Below are 18608 nucleotides of genomic sequence, written 5' to 3'. Positions count from 1 at the left end.
CTACTACAGTTATTATGATTACAAGCAGAATAATAATGTCTATTCCATACCCATATAGGGCTGATTTCACTCCTTCAACCGTATCGGATGACTTCAGGAGAATTTAGTAGTCTGTCATTTAGTTCTTATCCCACTTTCCCACTGAATCCAGATGACTCCTTCATGCATGTATATTTCATGCCATCTGAAAGTCTGAATAACGTCTGCAGCTAATACTGTGACGAAAGCTGTGTTTATAAAAATGGGATGTGGAATGCATAGCCAAACCTGTCTTTCGATTACATGATATTTGTCTTGGCTACACTGGGAATACTTGAATGCCTGAAGGTGGTGGCGTTTCATGCAAGATTCATGCAATGTGACTGAGTGTCTTTACTCATTCCTTCCATGCCACTGTGTAGGGTTGGGATTCGAGAGCGGTGTGGATTGAATGTGGGTCGCACATGTGGGGTGTCAAGGACCCCTGGTGCATGCGCTGTTCGGTTCGATTGGGAGGATGTTATATTAGAGTTATGGCAGAGGTGACGAGGCTCTGTAATTATGATGTGCGCGTGTCTCGATCTTCCAGATCCATCTGTCGTTCTTCATCTCTGCCTGTAGATTTGGGGCAGTGGAAGGCGGGTCGGGGAGGTGATGGTTGGAGGAGAGGTGGATCGTCTGTCACAGTCTCTAATGCACTGACTGATTGGTGCCTCATCTCTCATGCTGTTTGCATTCATTCTCCTCCTCCTCTCTCTGTTCCAAAACCTTCCTTGCCATCTTAACCGGAAAAAAGCCTCATAGGTGACTGATTTGAAACACATCACATAGACAGAATCTCTGTGTGCCATACAAATAGCAATTCTCACACAAAGCGTACTCAACTTACAATTGCATGAAAGTTCTAGATGTAAAAATCACATTCATTTTCTGCATTGAGATTTTATTTTTTTTGTATGCAAATTTTAAGTCAGACTTAACATGAACACTGAGCAGTTACATGGTAGATGTAGCATTTATGTACCATATGTAATGTTAAAAAAAACTATTTCAAATAAATAATGTTTTTAATTTTCAACTTTATCTTCATCAAATAATACTGAAATAATGTATCATGGTTTCCACAAAAATATTAACAGAATCAGCATTTTAGAATGAGTTATGAAAGATCATGTGACATATTTTATTATAAAAAAATTATATATGGTAAAATAGAAAGACTATTTTAAATTCAATATTAATAATTAATTAAATATTTCACAGTATTGCGGTTTTCCTGTATTTTTTGTTAAATAAAAAACACACAAAATATATATATGTATATATATATATATATATATATATATATATCTGTGTGTGTGTGTGTGTGTATATATATATATAATATTTTAAAAAACCTTGCAAATAAATATTTTGGATTTTATTTTCACTCTGCTTGTCACAACGTAGTGCATCATGGGGCTGTATATGAATGAGCTTTCACATTTTCTATAATAGCGTTAAATGCTTTCTAAATGCTTTCTGCTTTCTGTTTTTTTAAAAAGCAGAGCTTCTCTTTCTCTCTCTTGCCTGTATTACTTCAGAGGACAGTAATCACAGCCTCTCAGTGAAAGTCCAGTGTTTATAATCCAGTATTCAGATCATATCCTCTTAAATAAAATGAAGCTGTCACACTCATGCTAAACCACTTCATTAGGGATACTTTTTTTTCCGCTAACAGGATAGAAAGTGAGTGAGATAGCGAGGAAAGGATTCCTGATTTGTTTATATCCATGTGAATCCCTGTTACTTTAATCTCCGGTTTAAGGCGCATGGCTCAAGAGAGCTGGCTTTGCATTTGAAGGAAGCAGCTGAATCTCGTCTTCTTCTCTTCATCTGCTGCTGGGAGAGTGTGACTGAAGTGTTGATGTCTTCGCTGAGTTTGTTTGTGACTGAATGAAGCATTGGCAGGGAGTCTTTGGATCAGCTGGAGGGCAACTCTCTGGAGAAGCTTTCCAAGGTCATCCAAGGTTAATTAGACGGAAGTTAGACAGTCTGTGATTCTCCTGCGGCTTTGCCAAATGAGCATAAAGTTGCTGTTCTTAGCGCTCTTAAGATATTTAAATTTCCCGTAACTGCAAGTGCTAGATTCAATAGCTTAAGACTTGCTTGTCATAATGAAACAGCCTTCACTGTCTTAAAGCACAATTTGTGCTTTACATCACTACAGATGCATTTTGTTGCCACAAAAATATCAAGCAGCACAAATGTTTTTAACACTGATAATAGTAAATGTTTCTTGAGCATCAAATCAGCATATTAGAATGATTTCTGAAGGATCATGTGACACTGAAGCCTGGAGTAATGAAAAATTCTGCATTGCATTGCAAGAATAAATTAAAATTTAAAATGTATTCGAAGAGGAAACAGTTATTTTAAATTGTAATAATATTTTACAATATTACTGTTTTTACTGCATTTTTAGTCAAGTAAAAGCATAAGAGACTTCTTTCAAAAAAACATTTTTAAAATTTAATCCCAAACTTTTGACTGGTTGTTTATCTAGTGACATTTCTCTCTTTGCTGTTTTGCATTCAGAGATCGACATTGAACGCTGTGTCCGGGAATCCATCAACCTCTTCTGTTGGACTCCTAAAAGTGCCACTTATCGCCAGCATGCCCAGCCAAACAAACCTGCCAGTGACAGCAACAGCTTTGGGAAAACACTTTCCTATTACTCTTCAGAATATCAAGACCAGACCAAAACGGACCTGGTGAGTGTCCCAAATCGACCTTTGACCTCTGAGTACCTCGGCTCCATAATCAGTCATCTCAGAAAGAAGGTTGGCTTGCAGCATTAGGATGCGGGACATATTATGCCCCTTTTTACAATATGTAATATAAGTCTCTGGTGTCAGCTCAAAATACTCCACATATCATTTATTACCGTATTGACCCGAATATAAGACAATGTTTTTTTCTTGGAAATACATCTGAAAAAACGTGGTCATCTTATATTCAGGATCTAGACTTTGACATGTCAATAATACACCCACAACAATAGGTGGCGCCAAATACGCATAAAACGAGTGTGCCATGAAATACATAATGCAATGCGTGTTGTAAAGATCGTGAGTAAAAACAAAAGAGAAAGAAAACCTTACAGCTGCATGAGTCGTGACTGTCACGTTAGCCTGATGGGACCAAACTCCCTTTGTGATTTTAAAACGTAAGACAGTACCCAGATTTGAAGACTACAGTAAGATTTAACTTCTACTGTTAATAAGATATTGGTGGGCTACTATTAGATGGATAGCCTAAATGTCCTAATTCAGATGGGCTACCTGTTTTTTTTTTATTTAATGGTATATCAAAAAGTGTATATTTTTTAAATGTGATTGTTGGTACATTTTACCAGTTTTTACCATACATTCAAAACAAAAATTTAAATAGGAAAAATATGCAATATGAAAATAATTGAAGACAAAATGTGTTTTACTGAGAAAAAACAAGATTTGGGTTTTAAAAATCCTTTTTCCAAAAGGTACATCAGGAAAAAGGGGGGTCGTCTTATAATCAGGGTCGTCTTATATTCGGGCCAATACGGTATATCATTTTGAAAATGCCTATTTTGAGTGGAAGCAGAAACGGGCCTGTCTCTTTAAATGCAAATTAGCTGCTGATCCCCGCCCCCTTTTTACAAAATAGAGCTGCCATTACAGCTCGGACCTGCTAAAAAACATCTGTTTTGGTTCTGATTATCATGTTTATCGTGCTGAAATCATGCGTTTTAAACCATATTAGTTTAAACTTCTGATATACGTTTTTCTGAGCGCACACATCCGAAGCACACAGACAGAAAACGGCTGTCACAGCATGTGAGTAGACTAAACTAAGTTCTCATTCACACACAAGTTTATGTTAAAAACACACGAGTTGCAAAAAACAGTCGGTTATGTCTGTGAAGGTAAACAGCTGGGAAATAAATTGCATGTTTATTTTAGATCTGTGTGGCAGCAGCAATATACATTAAAGGGGTCCTATTATGCTCTTTTACAAAGTCTTGATTTTGTTTTGGGGGTGTACTAGAACATGCTCTCATGCTTGGTTCGGCGACTGTCCACGGTGCCCAGCTACGTCGTGTTGTACTTGTAAGAATTGTTCTAGACCAGCGGTTCTCAATTCCAGTCCTCGCGTACCCCCGCTCTGCATGTTTTGTCTCTTTGTTAACACACCTGATTCAGATCATCTTGTTAGAAGTGAGCTCCGTGCATGAACTGTGTTCCGATTGACATGGTCCCTACACAGTGTCCATTGCTCCCTACTCCCTGAGCAGGGGAAATCCGTTGAAGTTTACTTCACTTCGGAATATTCATTTACAGATTTGCGCTGCGCCGCTGCCTGCAGCGTCTTCACACACAAACGAAACTTACTAGAGAAGCGTGAAGTGGGACATAATATACCTCTGTAAATAAATACAATTTAAATTCACGTCTCGCCCACTTAAATGCCCTTTGTATGGAACATATACGCTCCCTTTAAATAAATCAATAAATCCACTGCTCTCTTGTCTCCTCTGAGGCTGGGACTCTAAATAATGTTCTGTGCTCGTCTGTGCAGCCAAAGACAGAACAGTTAACATGTTTTGCTCAAACTTTTGCCATGGCATTAGAACTGTACGCCGTTGTCGCTTGCAAAATCAAATGATGGCGCTGTGGGTGTAAATTTACAGATTATGGGGCAGTAATATTATAATGAGATCCCTTTGCCACGTCATCAAGGGAGCGAAATCTGACGCGCTCGTTTTCTCAGACGCTTGCAGAAAAAGGCTTACCAAAACAAAGTTACTGGATTAATCTTTTTCACATTTCCTTGGTTGGTAGATGCACCGGGGACCTGATTATAGCACTTAAAACCTTCATGATATTTCACCTTTAATGTGACCGAACCTTATAGTGGAGAAGAACCAACAAATAACTTCCCATGTAACAGCTAAGGAGAAATGCTTCTTCTCTCTTATATTACTGTCATGAGAGTAGTTGCTATTGAAGATATAACGGTAAAAACCCTAAACAACAGAGTGACCTTTATTACAGTAATCGCCTTCGGCATCTTGCTGAGTTCCTTTTGCCCTTTCGGACTTTTAAAGATTGCCATGTGCCGAGAGCTGAAGTCAGAGAGTATGAAGGATGGAGCCAATTACCCACTGCTAATCAAATGATCCATGAAGGTTTGCGGTCAGAAGAGTGGTGAATTTAGCCACTGATGATTCAGCCGCCCACTCTTCATTTCCTAATGAGATGCTTTAGCTCGCTAGTAAACATTCATGTGCCAAGGGAAAATGGAAGACCTTAAAAAGTCGAAATATGGGAGGTTTCATTTCAAATGTGTAGGCCTGTACACAATGAATCTAAATAACATGAAACTATGGAATATTTGCAAACTAGTGCATCAAGATATTATGAGCTCAATTTTTATTGTTGTCTGAATAAGTGTGAATCAAACTAGGTTCTGAATTTAAGCCGATAATTCATATAATTCATTCCAAATGAAAATGCCATCATTTATTTCATGTCATTCCAAACCTGTATGACTTTTTCTTTCATGGAACACAATTTTTATTTTTTGGAAAATTTCCATACAGTGGAAGTTTGTGGGGTCCAGTGTTGTTTTGGACCCCACTGACTTTCATTAATTGGACAAAAACAGTGGAATCAAGTTTAGAAATGTATACATTTCACCAATAAATCACATCTTCCAGGAGTTGTTGAACAGGTAGCAAAGTTGGAGTTCAGCAGGAATTTCAGCTACATTTGTTCTGGCTGTCTGGAGTTTCTTCACACAGAAAAAAAAGGGGTTGAAAATTGTACCTTTTGGGGTACAACAGCTTGTCACTGAAGCAGTACCCTTAAAAGCACATATTTGCACCTTTTTTACCCCTAATAGGTACATATGAGTACCTTAAGGGTACGTATTACTACTCTAAGATATGTGCTTTTAAGGGTACTGCTCCAGTGACAAGCTGTTGTACACCAAAAGGTACAATTTTCAACCCCTTTTTTTCTGTGTGTTTCTGCTGAAAACTCTCACATGTAGGCTACAGGCATCAGTTGACCTCAATTGGCTCGAATGCCGCCATTAATTTGTCAAAGTATGTCCTAATGCATGTGAGAGTTCAGCCTTTACCCATAAATATTCCATCCTCTGCTCTCATCCAACCTTTCCAGTGACCTAACCTTCTGATTGTGCTCGTTACTCTTCATGTCATATTATGAAAATCTCCTGGTTGACATATACTAAAGACCAAAGGTAATACGAAGACTTTTCATATTTTTATCATAAGCTATACTTTTAAACACATGTGGCTACTAAGTACTGTGATTGAGAAATCTCTCTCTCTCTCTCTCTCTCTCTCTCTCTAAAATGTGTGTGTGTGTGTGTGTATATATATATAATATATATATATATAATATATATATATATATATATATATATATATATATATATAACAGTATTAATAATAGCAGTTACTAATTAACCTTAATATACAATATATTAATAATGTTTTATTAATAATAATATTTAATATTCTCAAGTTTACACGTTTATAATACAAAAAAACTATTTATTTTTCACAACATATATAATAATAGTATTTATTAATATTAATAATTAACCTTAATATAATAATATATTAACAATATACAGTTTTAATTTGTAATGCTATTAATATCATTTAATTATTATTTTTTATAGTTTAGCTTCCAAAATTTCTACTTTGTTTTACATTTTGCCTATTTCATACATAATGGAAAAATATTAACAGTGAAGATTAAACATTGGGCCTTCACATACTTAAAATTTAATTGGTGCTTCTGCACAACCAGGATAATAATGATCAGATTGCCACCACTTAATAAATATAATAATCCAGCCAGATAATTAAAACTGTTTGCTTACTTCAGAAGTATTGCCATATTTATTTATTTTTTAAAGGGTGTCTTGTAATCATTAAATAACTGATATTAACACTTCTGGAGAAGCTTGTGAGTCTTTATTTAGAAAATGCATTTCTTAGCACTGATATGACTGGTTATGTATCATGATGTGAGATGTATTTCAGATCACACTGAGAGCATCTATCTAACCTTTTACCTCTTTGCGTTTGGCTCTCTGTTTGAGATTCATCAGCGATGGGCCCAAGGCAGTGCTGAGCTTCACAAACACTCATCTGTTGACCTAATCTCTTTCTATTCTCTGACTGAACACAGCATGATGTCTGGAAATGCACTGCTTCAGCGATATCTAGCTTCATGCCATATCTGTGAAAGGCTGAGAAACGCTCATGGTCTCACATGCCTACGCACTCTCATATACATTTACATTTAATCATCTTGGCGAATGCATTCTTGCATAAGCAATTAACCACAAAGTGTAGAAGGTACATAACTGGGTAGAAAGTGTCTCAAGTGTGCTGTGGCTTAAAGGAATAGTTCACCCAAAATGAAAATTTGCTGGAAATGTACACACCGTCAGGCCATCCAAGATGTAGATGAGTTTGTTTCTTCATCGTAACAGATTTGGAGAAATGTAGCATTACATCACTCAACAAGAGATCCTCTGCAGTGAATGGGTGCCATCAGAATGCGAGTCCAAACAGCTGATAAAAACACCACAATAATCCAGTCCATCAATTAACATCTTGTGAAGCAAAAATGTTTACAAGAAACAAGTCCATCATCAAGACGTTTTTAACTTCAAATGGAGGCTCCTGGCTAAAATACAAGTCCTCTATTCATAGTATTCCTTTCTCATCTGAATCAGGAGAGTAATATGTGCCAATCAAGTGCTGTTTTTAAGTTAAAACAGTTCTAAACAAATATGTTGGTGAATTTTGATGTAAGAGGAAAATAGAGGATGGACTTTTTAACTGGAGGAGGCATTATTATTGATTATGGATATGTATTTTGCCCAGAAGCAACGGTTCAGAGTTGAAATGCCTTAATGATGGATTTGCTTCATACAAACCCTCAGCTTTTCAGAGGATCCATTGGTGAGAAAGGGATGTAATGGTACATTTCTCCAAATCTGTTCTGATGAAGAAACAAACTCATCTACATCTTGGATGACCTGAGGGTGATGTACTTTTAGTAAATTTTTAGATTTTAAGGAAATTTTCATTTTTGGGTGGACTGTTCCTTTAATGGTTTAAAGGGGTCATGACATAGCCTAGATTTTTTTAGTATTGACGTCACCTTGCACCTCAGATCCAAAACGAGCTGTTTTTGGAGCTTGATTAAATAAATGCTTTGTTTATAATAAGGAGGGCGTTTTAAGCTATGAAACTTACACAAATACCTATTATATGCCAAAAGATCAAGGCAAATTTGATTTCATGACCCCTTTAAGATTTGCACGGGTAAACAAAAGGTTAACACACAGTAGCTTAGAAACAAGCATGTCTGTACAGAATCTGTTAGTATTCTCATTCATCTCAATGGCAGTTATGCATTTAAATCAGGTGACAATCAGGTGTTATAGTTATAGTTTTAGACCCATTCTCCTGTGTCATATAAGACTATTTGAGTTCTTATTTCTTTTCTATTTGGTCTACTATTTATTCATCCTTTGTCATGCATTTTTCTCTGTGCAGAATCACTTGTTTTTTTCTCTAGCTGTGTTCAGGGTGGTAAATGGTGCGGTTAGGCCTGCTGTTGATTGTCATCTCCTGGTCATTAGAGCATGATGTGTCTGCTGAACAAGCTTTCTGCTCTCTCTCTTTTTGTCGGCCATCTGACAGGCGCCATCACTAAAGCCTGACTCCAACAAGTCGGAACTTGCAGCCAAACCTTCTGTCAGCAGCCGTGTGTGTGTGTGACAGAGATGATGATACCAGTGACTTCAGCTGATTCAGAGAAACATCATGTGTACACGGCTGAATGCGTTTTTGAGCAACACTAAGTAGTTGTAGATGGTCATGCTTTGAAATTACTGTCATGATGAACAGTAATAACTACAACGTGCCATTTATTGCGATGGTTACTGACTGCAATAAAGTATAACAAAATGGTCATACCTGATATGGATGCATAACACACTGAAATATGTTATGTAAAATAGCAACAGATTTCTGTGATTGAATTCACATTTCCCATTTGGTGCAAGATGAAAATTCCAATTCAGTAATACAATTTAGTTTTGCCATTTTCTGCACTAGTCTTAACATTTCATTTAAAACAAATGTCTCTATAGTTTGCAAAATTAGAATCTATTATCTGAACTGGATTGATATGTTGATGAAAGGGTAGAGAAATGATCATTTCTGCAGTGCATTTCAGCCACTGTCAATAGTTTTGAAATTTCGTTTTCTTGCGTGTTTCCATTCATCAGTTATTTCATCATAACAGGTCTTTGCAATTCAGAAGTACTGAGATTTTATATACAATTTTTTTACAAAGTCTCAGAAAGGCTGCATTTATTTGATCAAATATACAGTAAAACAGTAATATTGTGAAATATTATTACAACTTTAAAAAAAAAATTCTATTTGAATATATTGTAAAATGTAATTTATTCCTGGGAATTTTCAGCATCTTTACTTCAGTCTTCAGTGTCACATGGTCCTTCTGAAATCATTCTAATATGCTGATTTGCTGCTCAAAAACAAACAAACAAACAAAAACAAATATATATACCAGGGATGGGAAGATGTTCCGATTTGCATCGGTGCATCCACATAAAAGTTGAAGGGGTCAAACTTTGCTGCTAAAAAGAACATTATTTGGTGTATTTGGTGTAATGCAATGTGTTTATGCGGTTAAAAAAACACATTATTTTCCACATTGTAATGTACATTATTGTTTCTCCTCTATGCCCCGCCTTTCTGAAACGTGTCGATTTTTACAAAGCTCATCGGTCTGAAAAAGCGAGGTGTGCTCTGATTGGCCAGCTATCCAGTGTGTTGTGATTGGCTGAATACCTCAAGCGTGTGACAGAAATGTTACGCCCCTTACCATACTGTGTTTCCATCATACAGTCTATGGTTTCCATGTGTCCCGGCGCGACGAGACAAAACCAATGAAACCCATTACAAACGAGGCATTTGTTGCATCCAGTGGGGACATAATTACTGATTGTAATGACTTATACTGTGTTTTTATGCTTTGCGTTGCATATTGCACAGCGTAAATATAAAACCATGTCTGCATTTGTGATCGGAGAAATGACAAACAATAAAACGAAACACACTGCGGCTTGAGTGAGCGGCGCCCGGCGGATTCGACAAAGGAGGCTTGCGGCAACCACATGTGACGACCCCGGGCTGGACTCCGCTTTGTCCACGGTGAAAGCCAATCCGGCGATCCACTGCGCAAAGTTTATGTTTTTCCTCAGCGACCAGCACGGATCAGCTCTAGGCATGACGAAGCGGATATCGTCCTCTTTTGGAAGGCCAAACAAAGTAGTTTCGCTTTCACAATGAAACACACAGCATATCCACAACATGGCGGCGGCAACAATACAATACAGCGAGAATAAAAGTTACGCCTTCTTTCTTTGCGTGAACATTTGGGCGGCATTATGCAGATCTTCCCACATAGTGATGTAGACGTGGGGGCGTGTTAGAACGAGCCGTTTTAGGTAGGTGTGGCTGACTCTTAACTTTTATAAAGAATATCTCTTTGGATTTGAGACTTTAGTCTTTGCAACTTTACAGATCTTCTTTATGGACCAAGAGACACTTCAAAGAGAGGAAAAATTGAAATCGCATCATATGACCCCTTTAACAATACCATGCATCGATTTAAAAATCTGCATCAGCTACAAGTTGGCATTTGTATCGCGATGCATCATTTCTAACATATCTGCATATACTGTCACTTTTGATCAATTCTTGCTGAACAAAAGTATTATTTAAAAAAAAAAAATTGATATCTTACTGGCCCCAAGCTTTTTAACAGTAGTGTGCTTGCATATTATCAGCTACTCTTGATACTTTGTGCACCAAATATTTAATGTCGCATTGACTCTGCATCATAAGATCCATGTAGATTTACAAGAGATTCCTGATGCTGTTTGAGTTCTCTGCAAACTCATTTCTGAGCTTAAGTTCTTCCACTCCTTCAGACAATTGTTCATTAAAATCTCAGACATTAAACACAGAATAACATCAGTCCATTTTGTGAAGAATCCACCTCCATTACTTGGGCTTTACTAGATGCTTTTAAAGGCTATTTAAGGCTTGTTAAGTGAATAAGCTAGTTTACTCAATAACTCAATAACAAGGTTCTCAATAACATGCCACTCTAACACAAAGAGCCAAAGAACTGTGGGTAATCCTCTTAAAAACATTTATTTTGGGCTGTGTACACGGCCTTTGTGTCAGCCTGTTAATGATCGATGTTCGGAACGACAAAGTGCAAATGACTTCTGGGTGAACTGGGGTCATTGTCACAACCAAAAACTTTGAAGCAAGTGGACCTGTACTTTAGTGTCAAATACTCTTGTACTGGACCCTTTTCAATCAGTTTTGCTGTTCATTTTGTTGTGTGCATTGGTATATTGTTGGCCTCTTAAGTTATATGGCATGTGGTATTAATTCTGTCCATTAGTTTTTGGTTGTTTCACTGTCATTTTGTTTCATGTGTTGGATAGGTACCTGACAACTGTAACAAAGTATGTAATCTTCCAGCTCTGCAGAAATAAGTAACAAAAACAACAACAACAAAAGAAAAAAATGCAATATATTTGCAACAAGCCACCAAAACGTCCACTGTGATGTTATATATTAGATGTTTATTCTACAGAAACAAAAATGCATTTTAATAGTTAAAAATAAACAATTATGTTTTGTGGGGAAAAACCATTGTCATCTTGTTCACTAGTTGTATGGCACTATTTTTTGTGAATCTAGTTTGAATAATATTTTTCTATGAAAAGTTTTATGCAAATATTTTTTAATTGAATTAAAAATGTTTTAATATTCTAATATTAGATAGAAAAAAAGAATACACTGCTAATTTATTACATATATTTCTATATAAATTTAAATGTAAAATAATACATATATTTTTTAAATAATCTTTTTATTTTATTTAATGCCGTGACAAATAAAAGCTGATAATTTATTTTTATCCATTTACTGTACATGGAAATATATGGCTGTCTTTATATTTTAGGAAGGATAAGATTATCATCATAATATAATCATCATGTTTGTGGGTACTTGACACCAAACATTTTGAAAATACTTGATGCATATTGTTAGGCATGATCTAACAATATCAACCCAAATAAAATGGCAGTGTATCTGGGCAATGTAATTATTGTGCATGCAACAAAATGCATGTTTTCTTTTCTTTCTTTTTTTTAAAGTATATTCCAGCTTTGAGGTGGCATGTGACCCTAGGCTCTGACTGGTCAGGAGAGGGGAAGTGAGCAGACCATTGTCTCATTCCTTCAGTCTTAGATCTGTATTATTATTCTGATTCCAGACTTTCTTTGAGAATCTCTGATGTGCGGCAGCCTAAACATATCACCTATTCCAGCGCAGCCAGATGTTGGATGGTTAAATGCCTCTCATGCACCACAGGGCATCGTCACATGACTGAATTGATGCCACATCTCCATTTCTCATCATTTTTGATAGAAGATAGCATATATCTTTTGACAGCTCCTGTCATGTAGATGTTAAGCCTTTCAAACACAAGCTTGTTTTCAGATTTGCACTGGTAATCCTTTTCAGACTGTAAATACCCACTGGAATGTTTGCATGCATTTGGTTATTTCTCCATTTTTAAAGCTAGCTCCTTTCAGCTTTGAGACAAAACATTTACCGCTTCGACCGATCAGACCAGCTCAGTGGCTTTCGAATCTCTTGCCGTTCTCTGAAACCACAGAGCATCCAAACAGGCAAGTTTATGGCCTATTGAAATGTCACCACTGATAATAAAAGGTCAAGACTCTTGCCTGCATTTAGAGCGTCTGAAGCCAGGGCACAAGGGCCTCCTTTAGGCAATGATGAGAATGCCACGGGCCCTGCGGATCTAATGCACTTTAATACCAGAATCCATTGGACATCAGCCGCCCTCCATTCCTCAAACTTACCTCCATTGCTAAGGTGACCTCATAGGTAATTGGCTGCACTCTGTGGGAGGCTGGTACTCCGTGACTGATTGGACTGATTTCATGGGCTACTGAACATTGACATTTACGAGATATCCCCCCACTGCCCTTTCCTGTGCTGTTGCCCTTTGTTTCAGAGTCCTGCACTGAGAAGTGAGGAATTCAGCGATAATGGTGCTGGTGCTTTTCACAAGCATAAGATGTCACTAAACAATTGGATTTGACAGCATAAGATGTCACTAAACAATTGGATTTGTCAATTTGCTTTATATATGCTGTATTGCTCTATGACATTGCTTATACAAACTAATACAGCAAAACAGCGAAAATACTTAAAATAATTGGCTAATTTTAGAACTAAATTGCAATTGCAATTTTTACAAATGGCAAAAGGCGATATAAATATGAACATTAAACTACAATAGCACTACGGTATGACTGGGTTTTTAAATGTCAAATTATTTTTAAATTCAAATGTCAGTCGTGAATATGGTGATGATATTATAGATGTTTAAATCAGTAGAGAGTTTACTATACCGTTTACACTGCGATAGATTCATTCAAGATATGTTTCTCTGAACGTACATGCTTATAAGTTGTCTGATCCTATGCAGTTTTGATTCTCAAGTTCGACAGTACTTCTTCCCAGACATTCCAAGTCCCGACAAATGCAGATTCAACATGTTAAATGGGCAAAGCGATGCCATAGAAGAATATTTTTAGAACATTTTTACTAATCTAAAGAAGCTTTTTCCTTTATAAAGAACCTTTTGTGCAATGGAAAGATTTTGTGCAATGGAAAGGCTTTTAAAGTTCTTGGTACCGTACAGTACTTGAGCCAATAAAGAACATTCTTTTTAACAGTGGCAATCAAACCCATAATCTCAGCATTGCTAGCAACTTGCTCTACTGTTTGAGCCACAGAATGCAGAAAAAGATGTATAGCTCTTTCTACTGGAAAACACGACAATATTGCTAAAGAAAGTGATTTTTATAAATTTGCACATTACACATATTAGATTGGCCATACTGCCCAGCCCTTTTTGTAATTCACTCGCTGTCTGTGGTTACTGTGGATGATTTGCTTGGTAATTTGGCCAGTGTTGAGGGGTAGAGAGGATGAACAGGAACAGTGATTGTTATCCATGCCTATTGTGCCTATTAAATCGGTCCTTTCTGATAAAGATCTAATGTGCCTGAACCTGAAGTGCCAATTAGAGCTATGATATTGCTGCATTACTTTTCAGTCGAGTGGGAGAAATTATATTTATGTGAGAATGAGTGGTTTTCATTCTGAGTTCAACTGGACCATTTGTTGCTCTGTTAATCGTTGGAATGTGGCACAGATGGAGAAATTTCCAGACAGGTGGGCTCCTTGCATATGGAGGCTAGATGAAGCTAATTGCCCCAACCGGGTTGGGAAAAAAGGGTTTGAAAATGGGTTTAAGATAGCAGGGGCCCAGGACATTGGCTGCAATTGTAGGCCAGAAAAAGTGTGTCTTGATTTTGATTCAGGCAAGTTTGTGCACCCCATGAAGACTTCAGCAAAGATGCAAGTGAGGATTTCTGACAACAGCTTGTGACAGATTGTCTAATGGTTAAATTAAATAGCAGTATTTTGGATACCCTTGAGGGGTCATGCGGCACATCCAGGTAGGCTGGTGAGCTGTCGCATGAATAAAAAAACATCTAATCTTGCAGAACTTTTAATTCCCACCTAAACAGACAGGAAAAGATCATCAGACTGATATCTAAACACCATTTAGCACAGTTTGTATCTACTTGTGTTTTAGGGTCGGGTGAATAATCTCAGCCTCCGCTATCTGGGGAAAAAAGTTTAACGAGAAGTTGAGGTCAAGGAAAAGTTTTAGTTTTTTTTCGGGAGTTGTGCGTAATAATGCCATAAGACTATGTGATTGCTGTGATGTGTTCACTGGATGCGAGCTGGTCATCTTTGTGGATATCTAGGGCTTTTATTCACCTCGAGGTAACCGCTGTGTTTGAGAGTCAGAAGCCATCTTGAGAGCAGCTCAGTCTTGACCGGTTGAGCTTGAGGTGTTGTTTATTCATTCAGGTTGAGATGTCAGAGGGATATGAGATCACAGAGGTGAAAACAGATAGAGGCAAGAAAACAAGCCCAGATTTTTTTGTCGACATGGCAGTGAAATAGAAAAGCCATGCATTTGGATGAGAGAATCAAGCGATCTGGTATAAATGGAGAATGGTATCAGACCAAGTACAGATCCTTGAGGGATACCGGTATCGTCAGGGTGCAGGATGCAGGAGTTGAACATATGTGTGTGTTTTCATTAAATGTACTCCATGACTCTTCACTGTTTTTCTTGCTTAACACTAACTGGCTAATGTTTACTTGTCTTACTTTCAACCCACTCGTCACTTTTTCTCACACATTTTTTGTGAAATACCGCTCAGTGCTGCTAAAAATCTGTTGTTTTACCGCTTATTTTTTGCACCCTCAGAGCCGCGAGCCACTCAAGCTGAGCGAGCTGAAAGCAGAAGTGTCTCCGCGTATCTCTGTGGAAGACCTCATTGACCTCTGTGAGCTCAGTGGACCGGCTTGCTTTAAAACTCCTGTCAAGAGGGCCAGGACTGGGAAACCTAAGATTCTGGCAGTGGACATCCGGAGCCTTGAAGAGTATCCTTTCAGTCTTAATGATACTGCAAATAGAATCCTCACACTGCCAAAAAAAAAGAAAAAGGTTTAGTATTTTTGTCTCACCAAGCCTACATTTATTGATATGTTTCTGTGATGTAGAGCTGAATTTTCAGCATCATTACTCCAGTTTTCAGTGTCACTTGATCTTTCAGAATTCATTCTAAAATGGTGATTTGCTGCTTAAGAAACATTACATATTATTATCAATGTTGAAAACAGTTGTGCTACTTAATATTTTGTGGAAAACCATGATACATTTTTTCTGGATTCTTAAAAAGAATAGAATGTTGATGAATAGAAAGTTTAAAAAAAAACAGCATTTATTTGAAATAAAAATATTTTGTAACATTTTAAGTTTTCTATAATTTTTTTTATAATTTTAAGCACCATTTTTGAATTAAAGTATTTTATTATTTTGGTAACACTTTACAATAAGGTTCATTAGTTAACATTAGTTAACTACTTTAGTTAACATGAACTAAGCATGAACAATACTTCTACAGCATTTATTAACCTTAGTTCATGTTAATTTCAACAGTTACTACTGCATTATTAAAATCAAAGGTTGTGCTTGTTAACATTAGTTAATGCACTGTGAATTAACATGACCTAACTATGAACAACTGTATTTTCATTAACTAACATGAACAAAGATGAATAAATACTGTAATAAATGTATTTTTCATTGTTTGTTCATGTTAGTTAATACATTAACTAACATTAACTAATGGAACCTTATTGTAAAGTGTTACCATTATTTTTTTTAAATATCTTAGTTACCCTAAACTTTTTGAACAGTTGTCTAATTGTATCTTCTTAAGATATACTTTTTTTTTTGTCTTTTTATGTTAAGAATAGGATTTTTTGCTCTCTATGTGTGAATCATGAGGGCCCAAGCTAGACCTCAGGACAGGACATTAGAAATATCGAAAACTGGAAAAATTGTAAGACCAACTCCAAGAACAAAGGAGGCTTTTTTTATAAATGTACTTGCAGAGTTGCCATAGTTGTGCTTTGTTGTTTGAAAGCAATAATTTAGGAGTTGGCTGTACACTTAAGTAAATTATATAAAAATCAGATCAGTTGAAACGAAAAACTGAAGCCCGTACACAGATTGTTGTCTGTTCCTAATAGTGAGAGTCCAGTGTGGGAATGTGTGGGAGAGCTTTATAGTGGTTCATTTGTTGAAGAGGTTTGTCATTGCATTAGTGCTGCTTTAAGTAGATACAAGAGAGCACACAAGCAGGATAAGAGCAGTCATAATAAATGTATATAAGGCTTTCAGGGAAATTAAGCTGCCGCATAGTAAATATAATGTAAAAGCTGCAGGGCTGGTACATGGATGTAAATATTCATCATCCTCTCATTCTGTATTCTGCACCATTTATGACCATATCAATATTTGATATGAATGTTAGACAAAGACCTTTCTGTTTTAATGCCTGTATAAAGTCTGCATGAACTAATGATTAATGTGAGTTTTATCTCATCCTCTTGAGAAACGGAGAAAGGTCTTGTTAAATGTTTCAGAAAGGTTCCACGCCCAATCATTTTTGTTGAATGATGTAGCGCAAAATACCACAGATTGTAACTTTATCTATAGAGGAAGGCAGTTAAGAAGAGTTATTATTCAGTTACACTATGCACTTTTTCTCTTTTCTCATCTCATCTTTCACTCCGCTCACCTGCCGAGTTTCATTCAGCGCTGCTCTTGCATGCACTCGTCTTGGTCATATTCAGTCGATGTCCCAGGGGAATTTTTTTCCACTCGTTTTTTTTTTTTTATCTTGTCCTGCACACTTTGTTCTCTGTCTCTTTTCTTTTGTAGTGCTGCAGTGATTTTTGGATGGAGTTGGACGGTTTCCACAAAGCCGATGGATCTATGTGGAGTTTGTTCTGTAAATCCTGTGAACTTCACCTGACACAATTACAAACGGCCAGCTCAAGAGCTTACAAGAGATTGCGTGCTGCTTAGATGTCTTACCAGAACATACGTACACCAAAGTACCTCTGGTCTATTCGCTTAATTCACTGTAATACACAGAGTAGAGCTGAACTTCGTATTGGCCTCCACATTTTTAATCAGGCAAAATCGTAAGATAATTTTTTATTTAAATAAATGCATTCATATGGCCCTTGACCGTACATGTGCAGCTTCAGTCGAGGTCACATCCCAGGCAGCATTAACATCCCGTACACCTCCACGTTTGGGCCGGAGGGGGAGCTGCTTCAGTGTCCCGCCACCAGCGCCCTGGCCGGATACAAATTCCGTGTCATTGTGATCCTCAGCAGCATCATGAAGAATGCGACCACGGTAAAGTTATTTAATTTTGTAGGAAACACACATGCACTGTTAAATGCACTCACTGCAAGTCACTTTATTGAGGCTTCTGTCAAATGCATTAAAACGAACAATAACGATAATTCACTTTCTTTTCTCTTGTAGTTTGCAGCTCACCTTGTGAAGGTAAACTTCCCTCGCGTTTGTGTCTTGGATGGTGGCATGAACAAGATGAAGTCCACTGGGCTGTTAACTGTCCCATCCCCGCAGATATAATGGGATGTGCTTCTGTTAAAGGGAAACTTTGTGAACTTTTTACATGGTGCAAAAAGCGAATACATTTCTCAGCTAATACAGTTTTCTTCTAAACTATGTCAGGAGTTCTTTAAAGGCATTATGCATGTCAGCGCTGAAAAGTTTGAACTTGAAAATAAATAACAAAACTGAACACCGACTTCTGGGACCAAACAAATCAATAAAAATAAAGGTTTATTTTATTGTGTGAGTTATTGGACAATGCTGACCAATAGTCGAATAGCTATGTTAAGGATCCAACCAATAGGAAGCCCC

The 18608-nt window shown here is 37.0% G+C and overlaps 1 protein-coding gene across 3 annotated transcripts in view; it reads left to right on the top strand.

Moving 5' to 3' along the window:
- The window catches only part of LOC107594431 (TBC domain-containing protein kinase-like protein), a 53240-nt gene extending 34632 nt beyond the window's left edge, over window positions 1-18608 (top strand). For 2 of the 3 annotated variants that reach the window (XM_016284479.1, XM_016284480.1), the window contains exons 23-26: window positions 2557-2732; window positions 15561-15736; window positions 17912-18071; window positions 18204-18608. In XM_016284479.1, coding sequence (XP_016139965.1) covers window positions 2557-2732; window positions 15561-15736; window positions 17912-18071; window positions 18204-18314 — 623 coding nt within the window. In that variant the 3' untranslated portion in view covers window positions 18315-18608. Of the gene's footprint in view, window positions 1-2556; window positions 2733-8758; window positions 9026-15560; window positions 15737-17911; window positions 18072-18203 lie in introns of those variants that run through there. The other variant, XM_016284481.1, reaches the window with a different exon arrangement.

The sequence above is a fragment of the Sinocyclocheilus grahami genome, unplaced genomic scaffold, assembly GCF_001515645.1.
Source record: "Sinocyclocheilus grahami isolate Dianchi unplaced genomic scaffold, SAMN03320097.WGS_v1.1 scaffold183.1, whole genome shotgun sequence".
In the NCBI taxonomy this organism is placed as follows: Eukaryota; Metazoa; Chordata; class Actinopteri; order Cypriniformes; family Cyprinidae; genus Sinocyclocheilus; species Sinocyclocheilus grahami.
Note: the sequence above shows the minus strand (reverse complement) of the source record. Positions and strands in the feature narration are given on the sequence as shown.